At 48.4% G+C, this 18,645-nt stretch overlaps 2 protein-coding genes across 5 annotated transcripts in view; one reads left to right on the top strand and one right to left on the bottom strand.

The window, feature by feature from the left end:
- Positions 1-2,116: 2,116 nt before the first annotated feature.
- Slc5a6 (solute carrier family 5 member 6) lies at positions 2,117-14,298 on the bottom strand. Of its 4 annotated transcripts, XM_031355438.1 has the most exons (18): positions 13,882-14,298; positions 13,310-13,495; positions 10,493-10,571; positions 8,759-9,269; positions 8,384-8,449; positions 7,948-7,999; positions 7,351-7,418; positions 6,952-7,106; positions 6,463-6,603; positions 6,171-6,300; positions 5,560-5,648; positions 5,161-5,273; positions 4,796-4,863; positions 4,045-4,131; positions 3,741-3,919; positions 3,439-3,542; positions 3,119-3,234; positions 2,117-2,991 (listed from the first exon to the last, which is right to left on the bottom strand). In XM_031355438.1, exons 4-18 carry the CDS (start codon positions 9,152-9,154, stop codon positions 2,845-2,847), a joined length of 1,911 nt encoding a protein of 636 aa, XP_031211298.1. In that variant the 5' UTR covers positions 9,155-9,269; positions 10,493-10,571; positions 13,310-13,495; positions 13,882-14,298; the 3' UTR covers positions 2,117-2,844. The 4 variants fall into 4 exon arrangements, with proteins under 4 accessions (XP_031211298.1, XP_031211299.1, XP_031211300.1 ...); XM_031355439.1 differs by lacking the exon at positions 10,493-10,571; XM_031355440.1 differs by lacking the exon at positions 3,439-3,542 and having other exon boundaries at positions 2,857-2,991.
- Positions 14,299-14,318: 20 nt separating this feature from the next.
- Atraid (all-trans retinoic acid induced differentiation factor) overlaps positions 14,319-18,645 on the top strand; it is a 5,612-nt gene continuing 1,285 nt past the window's right edge. The window contains exons 1-5 of the mRNA XM_031355442.1: positions 14,319-14,468; positions 15,106-15,224; positions 17,930-18,001; positions 18,173-18,244; positions 18,488-18,609. Coding sequence (XP_031211302.1) covers positions 14,370-14,468; positions 15,106-15,224; positions 17,930-18,001; positions 18,173-18,244; positions 18,488-18,609 — 484 coding nt within the window. The 5' untranslated portion in view covers positions 14,319-14,369. The remainder of the gene's footprint in view (positions 14,469-15,105; positions 15,225-17,929; positions 18,002-18,172; positions 18,245-18,487; positions 18,610-18,645) is intronic.

The raw sequence follows: 18,645 nt of genomic DNA, 5'->3' as shown, positions 1-18,645 counted from the left end.
TCTTTCTCCACAACCTCTCCAGCATCTGCTGTCACCTGAGTTTTTTATCCTAGCCATTCTGACTGGTTACACACACCATTTCTTAAATGAATGTAACCTGTTCTCTGTGGGCTGAGAATAAAGACACGCAAGTTAAATAGCTTTGACCATAGCAGGAAATCTGTATCCAAAAATCATACCTACAATTCATTCCTTGGCGCAGCAGAACCGTCAACTCTCAGCTTAGCTACGATGGAGGTAAAATCCTTTGGTGATGTGAAGGTCATTGAAGTACAGCCTTATTACAATAAAATCCAATGTTTAAATATTGTTCTTATTTTGGGCTTGTACCACTATATCTTTAACGACCTCCATTGCTGATTCTTAATCAAAAGCACGCCTTTCTTTCCTTTTTAAAAAGTTTTTTTAATGCGTATGTTTTTCCTGCATATCCACAAAGATCAGAAAAGGGGATCAGAACCCCAAGAATTAAGTTACAGATGGTTGCGGGCCATCCTGTAGATGTTGGCAACTGAATCCAAGTCCTCTGCAAGACCATAAATAAGCCTTCTCACCCAGATCAACCTCTCCAGCCCTTTGAAGGGAGGAAGTGACTGATCTGTTTGGACATGAGCCTTGTTCCTTCCACAGTGCTGGCCAAGACAGCAGGAGAAAGGGACTGAATGGTGACTCACAAAGTTACACATCTCTAGTCAAGTCACTTGGATGATGAGGCAAGAGGATTATGTCACCACCAGTCTGTAGGCAGCTTAGGCAACAGTGAGAGCTAATTCTTATTCTGAGCTAAGGTCTAACTTGTGCTGGGGTTGTTCTTGTGTCTGTGTATTCAGTAGCTGAGTTGTATGCTCCTGTCTAGACGGCTACCTGATCCTGAGACACTGTGTTAACAAATGTTCTCTAACGAATGCTCCCCAATAGTCCCTGTTTGGTTAATGAAAGGTTTGTGGCCTGTGACTGGGCAGGAGAGATAGAGTAGGGAGTCTCAGGCAGCAACCATGAGAAGAAAAGGAGGAGGAGGTCACCATGAGGCAGGATGGACCATGAGCACATGGCCAAAGGAAGCTTGCATTGAAACACACATGAAACAGAGCAAGACTATTGACAATGGGGCATTCATCTGGTTAATTTCCTAGCTGGGTTAGAACAGCTCAGAACCTGCATAGCACAGTGCCAGCTACTTGTAAATAAAATACCAGATTTTTTTTCTTTTTGGTCCTTTATTTGGGAGCTAAATAGGAAAGAGTGGGACAGAAATTCCCTCATAAAATAACATCTGCATCCTTGTGTCCCCCAAACTCTGACATCACAGCTATGCCTCTGCTACACGTACACACGCACATACCATTGGATAGCTTGGGGTTAGAGGGCAACTTTTTTTTTTTTTTTTTTTTTTTTGTTTTTCAAGACAGGGTTCCTGGCTGTCCTAGAACTCACTCTGTAAACCAGGCTGGCCTCAGAAATCCACCTGCCTCTGCCTCCCAAGTGCTGGGATTAAAGGTGTGCACCACCACCACCCGGCTAGAGGGCAACTTTCAAGAGTCAGTTCTTTCCTATCATGCATGTCTCAGATGGAATCAGGTGATCAGGCTTTATAGCCATCTTAATGGCCTATGCTGTACTTTAGCCAAAGCTCGGGGTGGATACTGAGACACCAAGTCCTGCTCTGAGCTGCATGGGACATAGAGAGCAGTTGGGCTGTGGCTGAACCCTCAGATCTACCTGGCCCCGTGTCTCTATTGAGACCCTGAGAATGTGTGCATAGTTGTTGCTCTGAATAGCAGATGGGGCCAAGCAGGGGAAGAGACTAAGTATAGGAGGCACGGGCAGTATCCCTGCTAACCAGGCAAGCCAGTGTTATTTCTCACGTTAATACTCTTTCTCTAGCTTCAACAGGACAGTCTCAAAGCAGTTCTTGTATTGACAACTGAGGTTGGCAGTTGATGAGATGAGACACTTCAAGAAGCAATGGCCCTAACTCTGCCCCCACTCCCTCCAGCCACCTACAGAGACTGGAGGCCACAAGTTCTCTGCCTCAGTAGAAAAAAACACCTACACACAGAGATTTTATCTTCTCCAGGGGACAGGTGGTTACTTGAAGGAACAAAGAGGTCAGACACCAGGTCTAACAGCTATTTTTATTCCCTAGGAACAAAATGCATGAAGAGTAAACTCTCAAAGGAAATAATAGTTGCACAGATGACAGAATGACAACAGGGTGGCTTAGCTTAGGAGTTCAGAGGATAGCACACTGCATAAAGGGTCCTGGTGAGGGCCCCATCTCTTAAGTACCGCCTGGAGAGGGTGAGGGTTGATGTGGAAAACTGCCCCCTCTACACAAGTAGATGCACACAACTGTCTATGCCTAGACCCAAGGACACCAAAGCCTCCCTCTCAAGAATCGAGGTAAGTGAGAATGAGGGGGACTTACAGAGAACTGGAAAGACCACAGGGGCTCACAATGGATTGAGATGACACAGGCTTACATGATAGTGAAGGAATCACCAGAGGGCCAAAGACCTAATGTTTAATGCTGGAGCTGGTCAATCTTGCCAAATCAGGCCCTGGGGCAGTTGTAAGAACCCTGGTCACTTAATCCAAAGCCACCCTTAGTGTATTCATTTATTTCCCCAGGTGCAATGTGATTCTGTACCCTTCGAGCCTGATCGTAAGAGAAGATTGGCGAGGGATAAGGAAAAACTGTCTCGCCCTTGCATGCAACAGCTTCCATGGAAGTCCTCTACTGTGGGCTAGGTCATCCACCTCAGTGCTGCAGAACACTCATCTCTGCACTATAAACTAGCCTCTGGTTGCTGCTCTGCAGTGAGGACAGAGTCCCATCACAGGTCACAGGGAGGTCTCCTGGACAACGTAGGTAGGGCTGCACGGCTGGTGGACAAGACCATCTTCAGCCATCCTCTCTTTGTCTCTGCTGTCCTGCAGCACTCCATTCCTCATCTTCTCTGGAAACAGGTTGGAGACCACAGGGATATCCTGGGGAACACAAAGAGCAGAGGTGAGGGTGGCAAGGGCAGGTGGAGCAAAGGTGAGACAGTCCACTTCAGACCTTCCCAGGGAGGCACAACCAATGGTGGAATGGCTACAGGTCAGCAGGTCTCACCTGGCTATGGCTTCTCCAGCAAAGCCGCTTCTGGCAGGATAGGGGCAGGAGTGCAAGGAGCTTTGGCAACACAGGGTAAATGGTGCCAGGGTTCAGGGACCGGCCCCGCATTCCCCCTGAAGGCAAAGGTGCTTGTCAGTCAGAATCCTTCAGAACCCCTCCCTGTACCAAAGTCCCAGTCCTCCAGCCCACTCTGATGTCAGCAGGGAAGACTGGCTGCTACTGACACTCAGTGTCCACACAGGCAGGATCCCACTTCCCCTAGACTAGAAAGTGCCCTCTGCCCCTCATTTTTCTGTGTGGCAATCCCACACCCTCACCGGTGAGCAGACTGACAATCAGGCCCACTACAATGACTGTGGTGGAGTTGTGCGCACTGTACCATAAATAGGACAGGGAATAGAACTGCTGCAGTCCTGTGGGCCTAGGATGAGAGGGTAAGGACAGTAAGCAGTGCTTTCTCAGAGCATTCTTCAGACACTTTGAGCCACACACCTACAAAGTCTCAGAACCCAACCTAACCCTGCTTACAGCCTATAGTAACCCATCCCTTAGCGAGGTCCCCATAAAATCCCTCAAAACTGAGCTACTACCCAAGGAGAAAGAGTGAGTCCCATCTCACCTGGACAGGGTAGAAGGCATCAGGGTGGTCACAGTGGCCACAGTTAGATTGCTGGGCATGAAGGAACTGGATCCATTAAGGGGAGGGGATGGCGCAGCAGAACTCATCCTGCTTACTATGCTCCCAATGCCAATCCAGAAGGCCATGGTGAGTCCCGTCAACAGGCCTACAATGGCACCCTGCCCAGAGACACAGTCAACTCTCCTGCTACAGACCAGCTACAAACCTTCACACCAGTCCCTAGAAAGTCCCAGCATCCCAGTTCTGTCACATGCATATCTGGGGAGGCAGATAACTCACTCACAAGAGGGTTGGCACATGGAAAGAACATCCCGAGGCAGAAGAGTCCCAGCAGTGGCCCTCCAACCATGCCAAAGATACTGAGCGCTGCCTGGATCAACGGAAAAGAACAGAACACACAGGCTCAGACTCCAGATTCCATTCCAGCCACCAGCTGTGGCTTTCTTCCAGGGCAGGAATGGCTGTGAAGATGCTCTGGGCTCTGACACTAAGCTCTAGGTCTCTCTGCGCTAACAGTATCCTAGAAATGACACTGGGGCTTCTGGTCACTTGAGAGTGTTTACTGCTAAGTACCATCTAGCTAAGAATTTATGGGACTGGTGAGATAGCTCAGGGGATAAAGGTAGTTGCTATTAAGGCTGACGCTGAGTTCAGTGTTCAGGACCTACATGGTACAAGTGGAGAACCAAAGCTGCTCTCTTCCACTTAGGCACTGGCATGCAGGTATCCACACAAGAAATGAATAAATGCAACGGCTTTCTTTAGTTTTTTGAAACAGTTTTGTTTTGTTGTTGTTGTCCTGGCCATCCTGGAACTTGCTGTGTAGACAAGGCTGGCCTTGAACTTAGAGATCCATTTGCCTCTGCCTTCCAAGGGCTGGGATTAAAGGTGTGCACCACCATGCCCAGCTTAAATGCAATAATTATTTTCAAAAGGAAAATTTCCATCCCTCTCAAAACAGCTATCTTCATTTCTTGTCTCGAACAAATCCCCCCATTCCTGCCAAGATTTTCTTTCTCTTCTCCAGTCATTACCTGGAGCACTGATCCCAGATGAGAGGAAATATATGCCATTCCCAGACAAATGAGCCCATAGGCAAAGGCTGGGGAAAAACAGAGGAGGGGAAATAAACTGATGTGAGTAAACAAGGAGAGGACTACACACCCTCCAACCAAACTACCACGTCTGAGATGTGTCCATTAGCCCAGCCCCAGCCCCAGGGTCCTGTCCTCAGAGACCCAGGCCCTATGTACTGATCCCCCCTGCAAGCAATGCACAATGCGGTGAAGGCTGTGTGCTGCATGGGGCATGTGCTGAGCCCAGGACACACATAAGCTACAGAATACAGATGACAGTGTATACAGATCTCAGAATGAACAAGACTTAGCAGTAATCCTACCAAGGCTCCGAGAAAGCATGATGGCCCGGGTTTCAGTCAGCTGAGGGAACCAGGGCTGGATCAGGTCTTCCATCGTGACGGTTGCCAGTGAATTGAATGCAGAGGATATGGTGCTAAAAGGGGGGAAAGAGATGAGAGCCAAAAAAGGCAGAACTCTGCAGAGGGCTCAGAGGCATAAAGGTCAGAAACCACCCTCCCCTAGCCCAGGCTATCCCAGAGGTTTGAAGGCAAGCCTTTTCTGATGAAAGTATATAGATTTTATCAAGTAGATGACTGATACTGTCAAACGAAAGCAAGTCTTGGGAGAGGCTAAACCGCGCCCTGCCATCCAAAGCAGACAGGCATCCTGTTCCAGCAGAGGAGCACACCATGTCTAGGGCAAGCTGCAGAAAGGAGTACCTGAGAGATCCACTGAAGAGGCAGGCAACGAAGAGCCCAGGCAGCCCTGGCATGTCTTTCAGGAGGTCCATCACAAAGTAGAGGACTAACTGCCAAGTAGAGCAGAGCACAGAGATGCCACCCCTGCTTTCTGTGTGGAAAAGCCCCTAGACATGTCCTTGCCAATCAATCCAGAGCCAGGTGCATCAGGAAGAGGAGCCAGACATGAAGGCATCTGCCTCTGGACTCTGAAGAGCAAACTACACAGCCCATTCTGCACTACCTCTGTTTTGATGAGTAGTATGACCTCAGCATGCTGCCTACCTCGCCAAGCCTATCTCCTGTAAAGTAGGGTTGTTGGGAAGCTGAGATGAGAACAGACATGCAACAGTTTCCAATAGAGCATGAGGTACACAGTGGGGGGTTGGTATCACTTGGTTCACACCCATCAAATGCGGTGAGCACTGATTAGATATGTTGGGGACTGGAATCTGACATGCTAGACAGCAAAGACCTCAGGATAGCAAAGACTTATTCATCTATATTTTCCAATTCAGCCACACAGATACTCTGCTTAATGACCCAGACTGGTTTCTCAAGAGTACAGGAAGGAGCAAGAGAGGCCTTCTCACCTGGTCAGGGGCTGCCTGCTCTTGCTGGGGGCTCATGCTATACTCCTTATAATAGGCAAACATGACTAGACCAATGAGGCAGCTCATGCAGAGGGCCACTTGCTGGCAAGGGAACACTGCATAGCAGGAGCTGCAAAAGACAGAGATAACATGAACACTCTTACACATGCCCTGCTGAGCCTCCAGAAAGGCCCCAGTAAGGGGGTCAGAATCCTGAACCTTGTCCCACCCCACTGCCTTTCAGGAGCCTCTTCCCAAGCTCTCCCTCCAGTCCTTCCCCCACTGCACTCACAGCACAGCAGCCTTCTCTGAGTGGGAACTGAGGTAGCGCTGCACCTGAGCTTGATTCACTCCATACAAGGAGAGCATCATGAAGACACCTCCAAAGGCCAAAGTCCAGAAAGTATGACGCACAAAGGGGTCAGGATCCAGCCTGCAACAAATACTACCTGGTTACTGCTACAGCCAAGATGCCGATCTTTCTGGTAAGAGAGGTCAGTGAAGGATAGAACAGAGAATGGCATAAGGCAAGGAGCCAGAAGACTCAAGAGATAGCTCAGGAAGTTGGAGAGAAGATTCCATTTCTCCAACCCTAGCCTCATCTCAGGTATACATCCAGGCGATGTCCAGGCTTTCTATGAATACCAGTCAGGCACCCACCCATCACCTTTCTCCCTGTTTGGTATTGCCAGGTTTCTCTCTGCTTACTAAAAAAGACATGAGATCAGGCTCTGCAGCCCCTAGGTGCTACAGACACCAGACAGGTGAAGCACATACTTACTCAATCCCAGAAATGAGGCCGTACTGGGAAGTCACATTCCATACATGCCCCAAGCCACCCACTCTGGCTGTTCCTACAATGATAACCACCAGCTGCCCTAGGAACATGACCAGTGTTTGGAACACATCTGTCCAGATGACAGCCTTCAGCCCACCCTGCAGGGAAAAAGCAGTACATCTGTCACAAAGGTCAACTCAACCAGAAGGGTGGACATTATACTACCCAGAAAGCCTCTGAACCATCCCTGAAACAGTGGAGCCAGAATCCCACTGTCTCCTTTCACAGCGCACACTCCACCCTCACTCCCCAGAATTCCATCCCACCTCCTGTCTATCTAGGCCGTCCCTTCTCTTCCTTCTCCCATCTCCCTGCCATTACCCCAGGAATTAATGAAATTACCAGTGCAGTGTAGATGTTGCAGACAATTCCTAGGGCTAGCACTGACAGCCAAAGATCAAATCCAGTCACTGTAAACAGAAAGTCACACTCCTATCTCTGCAAGCTCTTCCAGAGAAGCCCTGGTGAGGGAAGCTACTAGAGATAGCCAGCTGTGGTGCTGCACATCTTTAATCCCAGCATTCAGTGGGGGAGAAACATCTGGGATCTCTGGGAGTCTAGCCTGGTCTGTATAGCAGGGTGCCACAGCAGCTAGGGCTACACAGAGACCTTGTCTCAAAAAACAAACAAACAAAACACCTATAAAAGAAGCAATTAGTCATTAAAGATGAAATAAATGATTCTTCAGCGTAAGGACAAGCATTCTCAGAGTGCCACTAAAACGCCGAGAACCAGCTCAGGTGTGGCATGGCAATGTCTGATAAGCATTTGATGGAGGTGAACCAAGTCTGCCTCTCCCCCTGCTAGAGTCTGAGCCAACAGCCCAGTCAATGGGTCAACTCTCTCAAGGTCAGATTGCTGCACTCTACTCTGTCTGCCCTTCCTAACAGCATTTTCCCAGTCTGCCAAGGCTGGAAGTCAGGGACTAGGACTCCTTACCTGCATTGAGGGCCAAGGATGGTGCATAGAGAGCAACTCCCATGTAGATCACCTGTAGGATGGGGAAAGGATGTGAGAGAGAGAAGAGATGCAGGTGGAAAGACAGTATCCCCAAGCCTTCCTTCACCTGGGCTCACTTCCCTCACCTCTCCCAAAACCCAGCCTGCCACACTGTCATACCTATAGTGGATATGTTATCAGGGGTTTGCCCACATTGTCTATTATTTTTTCTCTTCAGAGCTGAGGACCGACCCCAGGGCCTTGCGTTTGCTAGGCAAGCACTCAACCACTGAGCTAAATCCCCAACCCCTACATTTTCACTCATAGGAATTTTAACCATGTCAGTTTAAGAACAGGGGGAGCTCTGCCTGCTTCTGAAAGCCTGAATTCAGCTCCCCCTCTGCCCCAGGCTCAGTTTCCACAACATTCTACTTACCATCTGAAAGATGAAGGTCACAGTCCCACAGATCCGAACTGCTTTATTGAAGCGGAGCTCTAGGTACTAGAAAGAAGTACAAAGAATTTATGTATCTTGTAGGCATGGTATTTCTAGATTCCAGCCCTCATAATACATAACCTTGTTCCTCAAGAGGCCTATTAGCACAAGGGAACGGATATATAAAACATATACTCTGGACCCCCCAGACATAGTGCTCCTCTGCCCCTCCCCCAGCTTAACTCCTACTGGGAACTACTGAGAAACTCAGTTATTCTTTCAGTGAATAACTAACGGTCCAGGATCACAGCCCTCCCTTGTGTACCTTATCCCCTTCTCCATCCCTGTGCTGGGAAGTCACCCTGTTCTGCTCACCTCATAGGCACTGGTCAGATGCAGGCGGTAGAAGACAGGGATGAAGACATGAGCAGGGATCAGGAGTCCCAGGAAGTAGGAGCACCCCAGGAACCAATACTGGGTTCCAAATCGGTAGATCTCAGCTGGTGCCCCCAGGATGGCCACGGCTGACTGGAAGGTGGCCAGCAAGGACAGGGCCACAGGAAGACAGCCCATTTTGCGGTCTGCCATCAGCAGTTCACCAACAGTATGGCGGCCCCAGCCACGGCAAGCATGATAAAGCCCAATGACAAGGGAGAGAACCAGCAACAGGCCAAATACTACATAGTCCACAACAGAAAAGGTGGAAATAGCCCTGTTGGTGTCTGTGGTTGTATGGAAGGGAGCTGCAGTGCCCTCCACACTCATCCTCATGGTGCTTATGCTTTTCAGCGACTTGGTACTCCTGGGCTCTGAGCTGTCACTTAGCTCGTTCCTCACTCAGTCTCGAAGCATTTCTCTTCTACCCAGTGACATGGTCCAGGGACAGCTGTAAGAAATTCTCTCTCAGCCAGGCGGTGGTGGCGCACACCTTTAATCCCAGCACTTGGGAGGCAGAGGCAGGTACATTTCTGAGTTCGAGGCCAGCCTGGTCTACTGAGTGAGTTCCAGGACAGCCAGGGCTACACAGAGAAACCCTGTCTTGAAAAGCCAAAAGAAAAAAAATTTCTCTCTCAGTCAAGGCTACCCCGCCCTCGTGGCTGCCCACCCACAGGCTTTGCACATGTCATGGCCGGACTCAGACCATCCAGCCAGCACAGTGCAGGCCTAGGAGGTGTAAGGTTGGTTTGTCAGCAGGGCTGAGGCAGACAGCAGACAGCAACTTGGCCAGGACCTCTGGGTGTGCAGCCATGAATTTGAGACCTTTTTTGGGTCTCCACCCAAGCAGTGAAATAAAAATCAACTCTAGCCTAATTTTCTTCATATAACCCCCTGCTTCCATTTGCAGGCATAGACCCAGCCACTACAATGTACTGAGCCAGCAGAGCCCAGCCTGGCGCCACGGCCCAGCAGGAAAGAGATGGAGACTAATGGCAGCAGGTTTCCTCATCCTCCTTGGCCTTAGTTTCACCTCCCTGAGCTGTCATCCTGTCAGCACTGACCAGTGAGCTCACCTCCACAACAGTCTCAAGCCACATTCAGAACATCAGCAGGCCACCCATTCTGTGCCCTTCTCTATCTTTTGGGATTAAAGGCATGTGCCATCACTGCCCAGCTGTACCTTTCTTAATATCCCCACTATCACCAGAGAAACTCTCCCACTCTACCTCAGCTCCTGGTAGACACAACAGTCTGGTCAACACAACAGATCTGGTCAGTGTGTTAGGATTCAAAAGTGAGACAGACAGGGGCTGGAGAGAAGTTCAGTGCTTAAGAGGACTTGCTCTAGTAGAGGACCCAGGTTCTAGTCCCCGCCAACCACATGGCAGCTCACAATCATCTGGAACTCCAATTCTAGGGGATCTGATGCCCTCTTATGGCCTCTGTGGCATCAGGCATGCATTCGATACACAGATACACATGCATAAAAAACACCCATATATACAAATAAACAACTTTTCAAAATAGCAACAAAGTGATGAAGCTGTAAAGCAGCCAAAAGATTCAAAGTTAGGATTCCATGGCCTCTGAAAAAAAGACACTCAGAGAAAGTGGCAAGGTGACCAGCAGCAGAGAGTGAGCCGCCCCATCCTGCTGGGATCAGACGCGTACCTGGAGAAGCAATCCCTGTTCTGAGGCAGGGCTGCCTGGGCAGGACAGAGGTGGAGGCACTGACTGATTCTGTGAGTAGCTGAGGAGAGAGATCAGGAAGTGGAGTCAGAGGAAAGCACAGATGCTGTTTGTTCTGGGCTCATCACAGAACCAAGCGCTGTGCCCCAAATGGCCCTTATCACCCTATGTCCCCCAACCCAACTCCACAAGTGCCAGAATGGAGAACAGAGAGCTCACACTTGAGAGCATTCCTAGCTGGATTAGGCTCTCAGCCTAAACCACTCTTGGCACGCTATGTGCTACTCAGAGTTAGGAAGGAGTTAGTTGCCTAGAGAAGACTGAAAGTTACTTTTCTAACTCTAAACACACAGAAAAACCATAACTCTAAGAATATGCCATAATCCTTAAATCACCTATAGCCTTCTCATTTCACACAGAAGCATAAAGGCCCAACTCACTCAAGTTATCATTTTTCCATGAGGGTGTGTATGTACATGAGCATGTGGAAGCTACAAGATGACATTAGGCACATTCCTTAGTTATTTTTCCAGGCAGTGCTTCCCAAGCTACCTTACAGAGATCTACAGGCAACGCCATGCCTTGGTCTTCATACTTCGATGGCAAGCCCTTGACCTATTGAACTATCTCCTCGGCTTCTCAAGGAATCCTTCTAAAAGCATGACTGTCAAGGCAACATGAGAACCCAGGCCTAGGGATGCCTCATCCAATCTACACTCCTAAGTGTATGGTCTTGTCTCAAAAAGAAGTCCCCTAGAAGTACTCATTGACATGAAGGGGACACGAGAGAATGCTGCAAATTTAGATAGCCTAACATGACAACAGTTAACATTCTCTGAATACCTGCCATGTGAGCCAGCAATAAGTGTCTTATTGTCACCTGTTCACAAATTTTCCCCTTTAGACGTATCAGCCACATCCTAGATCCTATCTAGTATCTCCCCTAAGCACTAATTTTCTAGCTTATAGAAGTTAAGTCTAAGGTAGGATGGCACAAAAGAATCTTCCTAAATAGCTGGGCAGTGGTGGCCCACGCCTTTAATCCCAGCACTTGGAAGGCAGAGGCAGGTGATTTCTGAGTTCAAGGCCAGAATGGTTTACAGAGTTCCAGGACAGCCAAGGCTACACAGAGAAACCCTGTCTCGAAAAATTAATGCAGAGTATTTCATCTGAAAATCTGTCTCAGAGCCTCTCTACAGAACCTGTAAAGACTCTTGCTGTTTTGTTTTTTTGAGGCAGGATCTTACCATGTATCCTTGGCTGGCCCAGAATTCACAATGTAGACTATGCTAGCCTTAAACTCTAGGCTTACACCACCACACATAGGAAGAATATCTATTACAGGGGCTGAAGAGATGGCTCAGGGGTTCAAAGAGTTGTGGCTGCTCTGGGAGGACTCAAGTTTGGTTCCAAGTACCTACAGGCAGCCTTGAACCACTGTACTCGCGGTTCCCTCACTACTGGCCTCCTCACACCAGTACTCACATACACAGACACACAATGACAAAAAAGAATTTTTCACAGGTAATTCACCAGCAGTCCAACCTCACTAGTCTCAAGACTAAGAAAGGAGCAGAGTGCTAACTGTAGTCAGTCGTTCATGGAACAGTGTAGATTTCAACTAACCTAGTGACAGATTAATACACCCTGCCCACCAGGAGACAGGGCATCTTCTGAACTATATTCAAACACACTTGGGCACATACTGCCTAGTTGGCAAGGTGTGGTTCCCACAGACTAACCCTCAACTATAAGCCTCATGGGACAAAGAAGAGGTCTGAACCTGGGCCACATGTTCTACAGTGCCTAGAGCAAGGATTCTAATGGGCACTCTGGTTTTACCAGAAGGCTCCCCAGGCCTTTATATATTGCAACACCTTAAGTTTTCTTTCTCTTTGGCAAGCTGTCACTGCTAGGGAAGATGAGGATAGACAAGAGTGGTGACAAACACCTTTAATCCCAGCACTTGGGTGGCAGGAGGGAAATCTCTGAGTTCAAGGCCAGCCTGGTCTACAAAGTGAATACCAGGACAGCCAGGTCTGCACAGAGACACTCTGTTTTGAAAGAAAGAAAGAAAGAAAGAAAGAAAGAAAGAAAGAAAGAAAGAAAGAAGGAAACCTTCCATAGGCCAATCTTAGTACACAGAGGGCAGAGACAGGTGGATCTCTATATGAGTTCCAGGCCAACCAAAGCTACATGGTCGCAAAATAAAAACACCAAGTGGTTGGGTATGTCCAAGTATCGATTGCGTCCCTCTGCTTCTAGAGTTTTCTGATTAATTATCTGCACTGAGGAACCAAGAAGCCTCTAGGGTAGAGGAAGAAGAGGTAAGCAGATAGGAAACCTCCAATCCAGTAGTAACACAACCTTCATTTCATATGATCCAATTCTAGGAAAAGAACAGTGGCTTTCTAAAACCTCCACTGAATCACACCAAGGAACATGTCTTTTAAAAAGGTCTCACGTTGCACTGGATTCATCTGCAATGAAAGGTATCGAGGTTTGTGGGTTTGTTTCTTGTAGTACTGGGAACCAGACTGAACTAGGAAAGCACAGAGCTAAATCCTCACGCTTTTCCCCCTTTGAAATATAAGGGAATACCCGCAGGGCCAACTGCCACCAATGTCTAGGGCTTAAAATTCCTCAAGATCTGAATGGCCTTTCTCACTAAAACAACATATCCCAGCAGCTAAACATATTGACAAATGTAAATTCAGGATTTCCAGGCAGACACCTGGAGCCCGTGGAAAGGAAGCACAGGCAGGTGAACTGAGATGAGCTCTAGTTGTCTTTAGTTACCTTTTGAGGAGCAGTCACCCAGTGCAATAGCTGTCCCCTTAGGTGTGATGGGTCTCTCCCAGCGCCCTTCCAGTCAGAACTGCTGCCACTCTGCGGAAGCGCTACCTCGCCTTGCGTCGGTGGTTCGGCCAGGGCTACCAAAGTTCCTTCGTGCTTTCAGAAACCAGCATTGTTTTCCCCCCCACCCTGGCAAGGCAACGAACAAGAGTTAAGGAAGCGTCTTTCCCGCTTCGCGTCCTTGCCCGGGCTGCCGAACACTACGCAACATTAAGGTGAAGGGTTCCCAGGCTCGTGTCCTCCTGCCAGCGTTTGCCCTTCGCCCTCGGATCCTCACTCCTCCGTCACCCTTACCCTCTCTCGGCTCAGTTTTCCCCTTCCCTCCACACGTGGCGGACCCACGACTTTGCGCTAGTATTTAAGACCGTCCCCAAAGCCCACACAGAGAGAGGCTCAGCCGACCCGCCCCCTCCCAGTCCCGCCTCTCCCGCCCCGAGGCGACTGAACCAGTCTCTCGGGCCCTGCCCAATCCCCGCCTCGCCCGGGCCACCCTACCCCGGCCCGGCCCGGCCCACCTTCGAGATCTCCACACGTGGGTAGCTGGCCCGCAGGCCAGCCCGGCCCGGCTCGCAGCTCCGGACTTGGTGACAGCGGGATCCCGCCCCCCCTCCCCGCCCGCTCGCCCGGGTCGGCGAACCGCCATGTTTACTAAGGGCGGATGGAACTGCCCGGGTGTCCGCACCGGGCTGAGGGATCGTGCAGTAGCTCAAGGCAACTAAAGCGCTAACTGGACAGGCCTGATCTCCAGGATGAATGGGAGAGATAGTGGGTCTGTCCACCGCGAGCACGCGCGGGACCTGAACTCGGAATTCGGCTAGCAGCCCGAACTCTCGGGCAAATCCCGCCGCGCTCCACGGCTCGCGCAGGGGGCGGGCGAGGGCACGCCCCAGAGTGACAGCATTTGGAAGTTAAGCCTCGCCTCGCGGCGGCGGCGAGACACGCCGGGGGCGGAGCCTCGCGCTCAGCTCTCGCGAGCTGTCAAGACGGTGGGAAGCCGCGGAAAATGGCGTCTCGGGAGTCAGGCGGCTCTGTGAGCCCGATACCTTGGGCGGCTGCCCTGCTCCTACTTCTGGGCATGGAAAGGGCCCTGGCTCTACCTGAGGTACAGAAGAAAGTTTGAGATCTGGCTGAAGAAGGTTGCTGGTCGTCAGCCTGGAGTCGAGCTCGCCCGCCGGAGTCTGTCCCTTTGGCCAGTCCGAAGCTCAGATTTTGTCCCTGAAGCTTTCCCTAGCCCCGTGCCTGCGGGGATCGTGCTCCCGAGTACTCACGTAGTGCTGGCCACTAGCACCTTCGCCCTGCCCACATTCAGAGACCTTTGAAATTTGATCTCCTTGCTTTTTGAATAGCTTTAAACTGTTCTCCCCACTCCAGAGTCCCATGGCTCTTCTGCCAGCTGTCGTTGCACGAATGCCGTGCGTGGTGCAACGGCACGACTTTATATATTGTGAAGCTCTGTGTACCTGCAGCCTTTTAACACTTGCCAAACCATGCCTATCAGGTGGAAAGGTCTCTGGAGAGGACATAGTATAGTCAAGTAATGATGCTCAGACATGAGGATCTTCTCTAGGAACTTGGGCAGTGCGCTGATGCGGTGCGAGGTTGTAAGGGAAAGAAATTGGGTTCTGAGCACCTTTCCGCTTTGCATTATGGGAATTCTGGAAAGGCTACCAACACTCTTGGTCCTTGTTTGTTCTTTTTTTCTTTCTGGGGTCTTAATCGGGTTTCTTTCTCTTCTGCAGATATGCACCCGGTGTCCGGGAGGTGTGCACAATTTGTCCAGAGTAGCTGCTTACTGTGAGGAGACCTCGAAGCTAATGCAGGCCCGATGCTGCCTGAATCAGAAGGGCACCATCTTGGGGTGAGGGGGGGCAAGACATCCTTGGATATTCAAAAAGAGTTCCCAGACTGGAGTCTACAGACTTGCCTAGCAGGCTCTGGGGATAAATATTAGTACCTAAGTGGAGACATTTAATGCTCGATTCTGAAACATTTAAATTTATGTGGTATTTTTCGATAGGTAAATGATCTTTTGATTTTTTTTCCTGGATGACAAATTGTTTTATTATTAAGTCTTTGTATTATTATTTTTACTAAAATACACTTAAATTTTTCTTCATTTTATTTTTTATTTTTAATTGTGTGTGTGTGTATGTGTGTGTGTGTGTCCGTCCGTCTGACTGTCTGGGTACAGGCACTTGAGTGCAGGTGCTAGAAAATTCCAGAGGCCTTGGATCCTCCAGGAATTGGAATGATAGGCGGTTGTGAGATGCACAGTGTAGGTGCTGGGAATTGGACTCAGGTCTTCTGCAGGAGCAGTACTTGCTCTTAACTCCTAAGCCATCTTTCCAGTCCTTAATTTTTTTTTCTGTCTTCTTCTTGTTGTTCTAGGTACTAGGGAATGAACCTAGGACCTTATGCAAGCTACCTTTTTTGGATTTGCTTTTCCTTTTGTTTTCTTTGAGACTGAGTCTTGCTATATAGCCCTCTCTATCCTGATACTATGTAGCACATGTTGGCCTCAAACTCATATCATTCCTGTTACAGCCTCCCAAGTACTGGGATTACAGGGGTGAGCCATCACATCCGGCTTTTTTTCAGTATTTTGACACATGATCTCACTAATTGCCCACACTAACCATGAACTTGTGGCCCTGCCTCAGCTTCCTGAGTAGCTGGGATTACAGGCTTGCAACCAGGCCATATGCTAAGTTATATATTTTATAATGTTATGATTTTTGTAGTTTGTAGGCACTCAGTAAATGGAAAAATAATTTGTTGAAGTCCTTTTATTTGGTTGGGTTTTTTTGTTTTGTTTTGTTTTGTTTTTTTAATTTATTACGTATACAGTATTCTGACTGCATGTATGCCTTTGAGCCAGAAGAGGGCACTAGATCTCATTATAGATGGCTGTGAACCACCATGTGGTTACTGGGAATTGAACTCAGGACATTTGGAAGAGCAGCAACTGCTCTTAACCTTTAAGCCATCTTTCTAGCCCCCTTGGTTGGTTTTTCAAGATAGGACTTTTCTGTCCTGGAACTTCTGTAAACTAGGCTAGTCTCAAACTCAGAGATCTGCCTGCCTCTGCCTCTGCCTCTCAAGTGTCCGGATTAAAAGTGCACCACCATCCTGCTTGGAGGCTTTAAATCATTAATGTATAGACATTTACAATTACCTGTGACAGAAAATCTACTTGGGAAAAACTTTGGGGGGGGGGCAGAATTTGCCTTTTTTTTTTTTTATCTTTCATTTAAAACCTCTGTGTCTGGGCCTGGTATGCATTTATAATTTCAGTACTTGGAGGGAATATTGGAGTTCAAGGTAACTCACAGCTACGTAGTGAATTTGAGGCTAGCTTGGGTCACATTGAGACCTTGTCTCAAAATGATCTCTGTGGGGATGCTGATCATTGTTTCTAGTCCCAACATTTGAGAAGCTGAGGCAGGAGGATTGTCACTAGATTGAGACTGACACAGACTGTCTCAAAATTAGCCTGGTGTGGTGACACACATCTTTAATCCCAGCACTCAGGGGCAGAGGGAGGCAGATCTCTGAATTTGAGCCTAGACTTGTCTAAAAAGTGAGTTCCTAGACAGCCGAGGCTACACAGAGAAACCCTGTCTCAGAAAAAACAAAACAAGATCTCTGTCTGTGGCTTGGTGCTAGGACTTGCCTGAAATGCACAAGGCCCTGGGTCCAATCTCCAACAACAACAGTAACTTCTGAGTGTAAGAATTTCAGTGTGGCCGGGTGTGGTGGTGCACGCCTTTAATCCCAGCACTTGGGAGGCAGAGGCAGGTGGATTTCTGAGTTTGAAGCCAGCCTGGTCTACAGAGTGAGTTCCAGGACAGCCAGGGCTACACAGGGACACCCTGTCTCGAAAAACAAAAAAACAACAAAAAAAAAGAATTTCAGTGTGAGACCTACTAATCCTGGAGGGAAAAAAAAAACCGCAATTAAGAGCACTGACTGCTCTTCCAGAAGTCCTGAGTTTCAATTCCCAGCAACCACATGGTGGCTCACAACCATCTATCCATCTATAATGGGATCTGATGCCCTCTTCTGGTGTGGCTGAAGACAGCTACAGTGTACTCATATAAATAAAATAAATAAATATTAAAAACAAAAAACTGTGTGTCCCAATAGAAGTTCCTGTTGCTGATTGAAATGCTACATATCTATACTGATCAGCACAGGATCTATGATTTTATATGTGTTTGAAGTGTTGCTTTTGAGAATGAACTTGAATTTTAGGTAAATAAAGATGTCTACATGTGGGGGCTGGAGAGATGGCTCAGAGGTTAAGAGCACTGACTGCTCTTCCAGAGGTCCTGAGTTCAGTTCCCAGCAAACACATGGTGGCTTACAACCATCTGTAATGAGATCTGACGCCCTCTTCTGGTGTGTCTGAAGACAGCTACATATAAATAAATAAATCTTTTTTAAAAAAAAAAAAAGGTGTCTACAAGTAGCTAGGGCTAACTAGATTGACTGATGCATGATTACATTGAAGTAGGGGATGATAAAGAGGCGCAGTTAACACTGATCTCTTTGTTTCTTCAGGCTAGATCTTCAGAACTGTTCCCTGAAGGATCCTGGTCCAAACTTTTTACAAGCCTATACTGCTATTATCATGTAAGTGGTTATGTATTTTCCGCCCGAAAGATAAGTATGGTGATAGGAAATAACTCTTGAGAAGGTAGATTAATATTAGCATCTAACCATGTACAACTGAGGCTAAGGAATGGATTGATAGCCTAGGACAGCACGCTTCTCCAGACAGAGTGCTAACTGTGTACTTTGCAGAGACCTTCAAGCAAATCCTCTCAAGGATGATTTGGCCAACACCTTCCGTGGATTTATTCAGCTGCAGACTCTGTGAGTAATTGAATCAGGGGAGAGGACTGATGTGCTAAGTGCTCAGCATATGAGAGCCACTACTGCCGTGTGCATGTTGTGCGTGTGCACGTGAGAGTACTTACTTACATTGCCTGATTAAGTTTGTATGTGCATGTGTGTTAGGGAGTGAACCCATGGCTTGCTTTGTTGTTGAATGTTTACTACAGAGCTATACCCCAACCTCTTCGGCTGTGCATTTATGATCATATGTGTTGTCTTCAGGATACTACCACAAGATGTCCCCTGTCCTGGAGGTATTAATGCCTGGGACAATGTTACTTCTTTCACGGACAAGCAGATTTGCCAAGGGCAAAGGGACCTTTGCAATAGCACTGGAAGCCCAGGTAAGCTTTAGTATGGCCGCCTCACGGGGGGGGGGG

The sequence above is a fragment of the Mastomys coucha genome, unplaced genomic scaffold, assembly GCF_008632895.1.
Source record: "Mastomys coucha isolate ucsf_1 unplaced genomic scaffold, UCSF_Mcou_1 pScaffold6, whole genome shotgun sequence".
NCBI lineage: Eukaryota > Metazoa > Chordata > Mammalia > Rodentia > Muridae > Mastomys > Mastomys coucha.
Note: the sequence above shows the minus strand (reverse complement) of the source record. Positions and strands in the feature narration are given on the sequence as shown.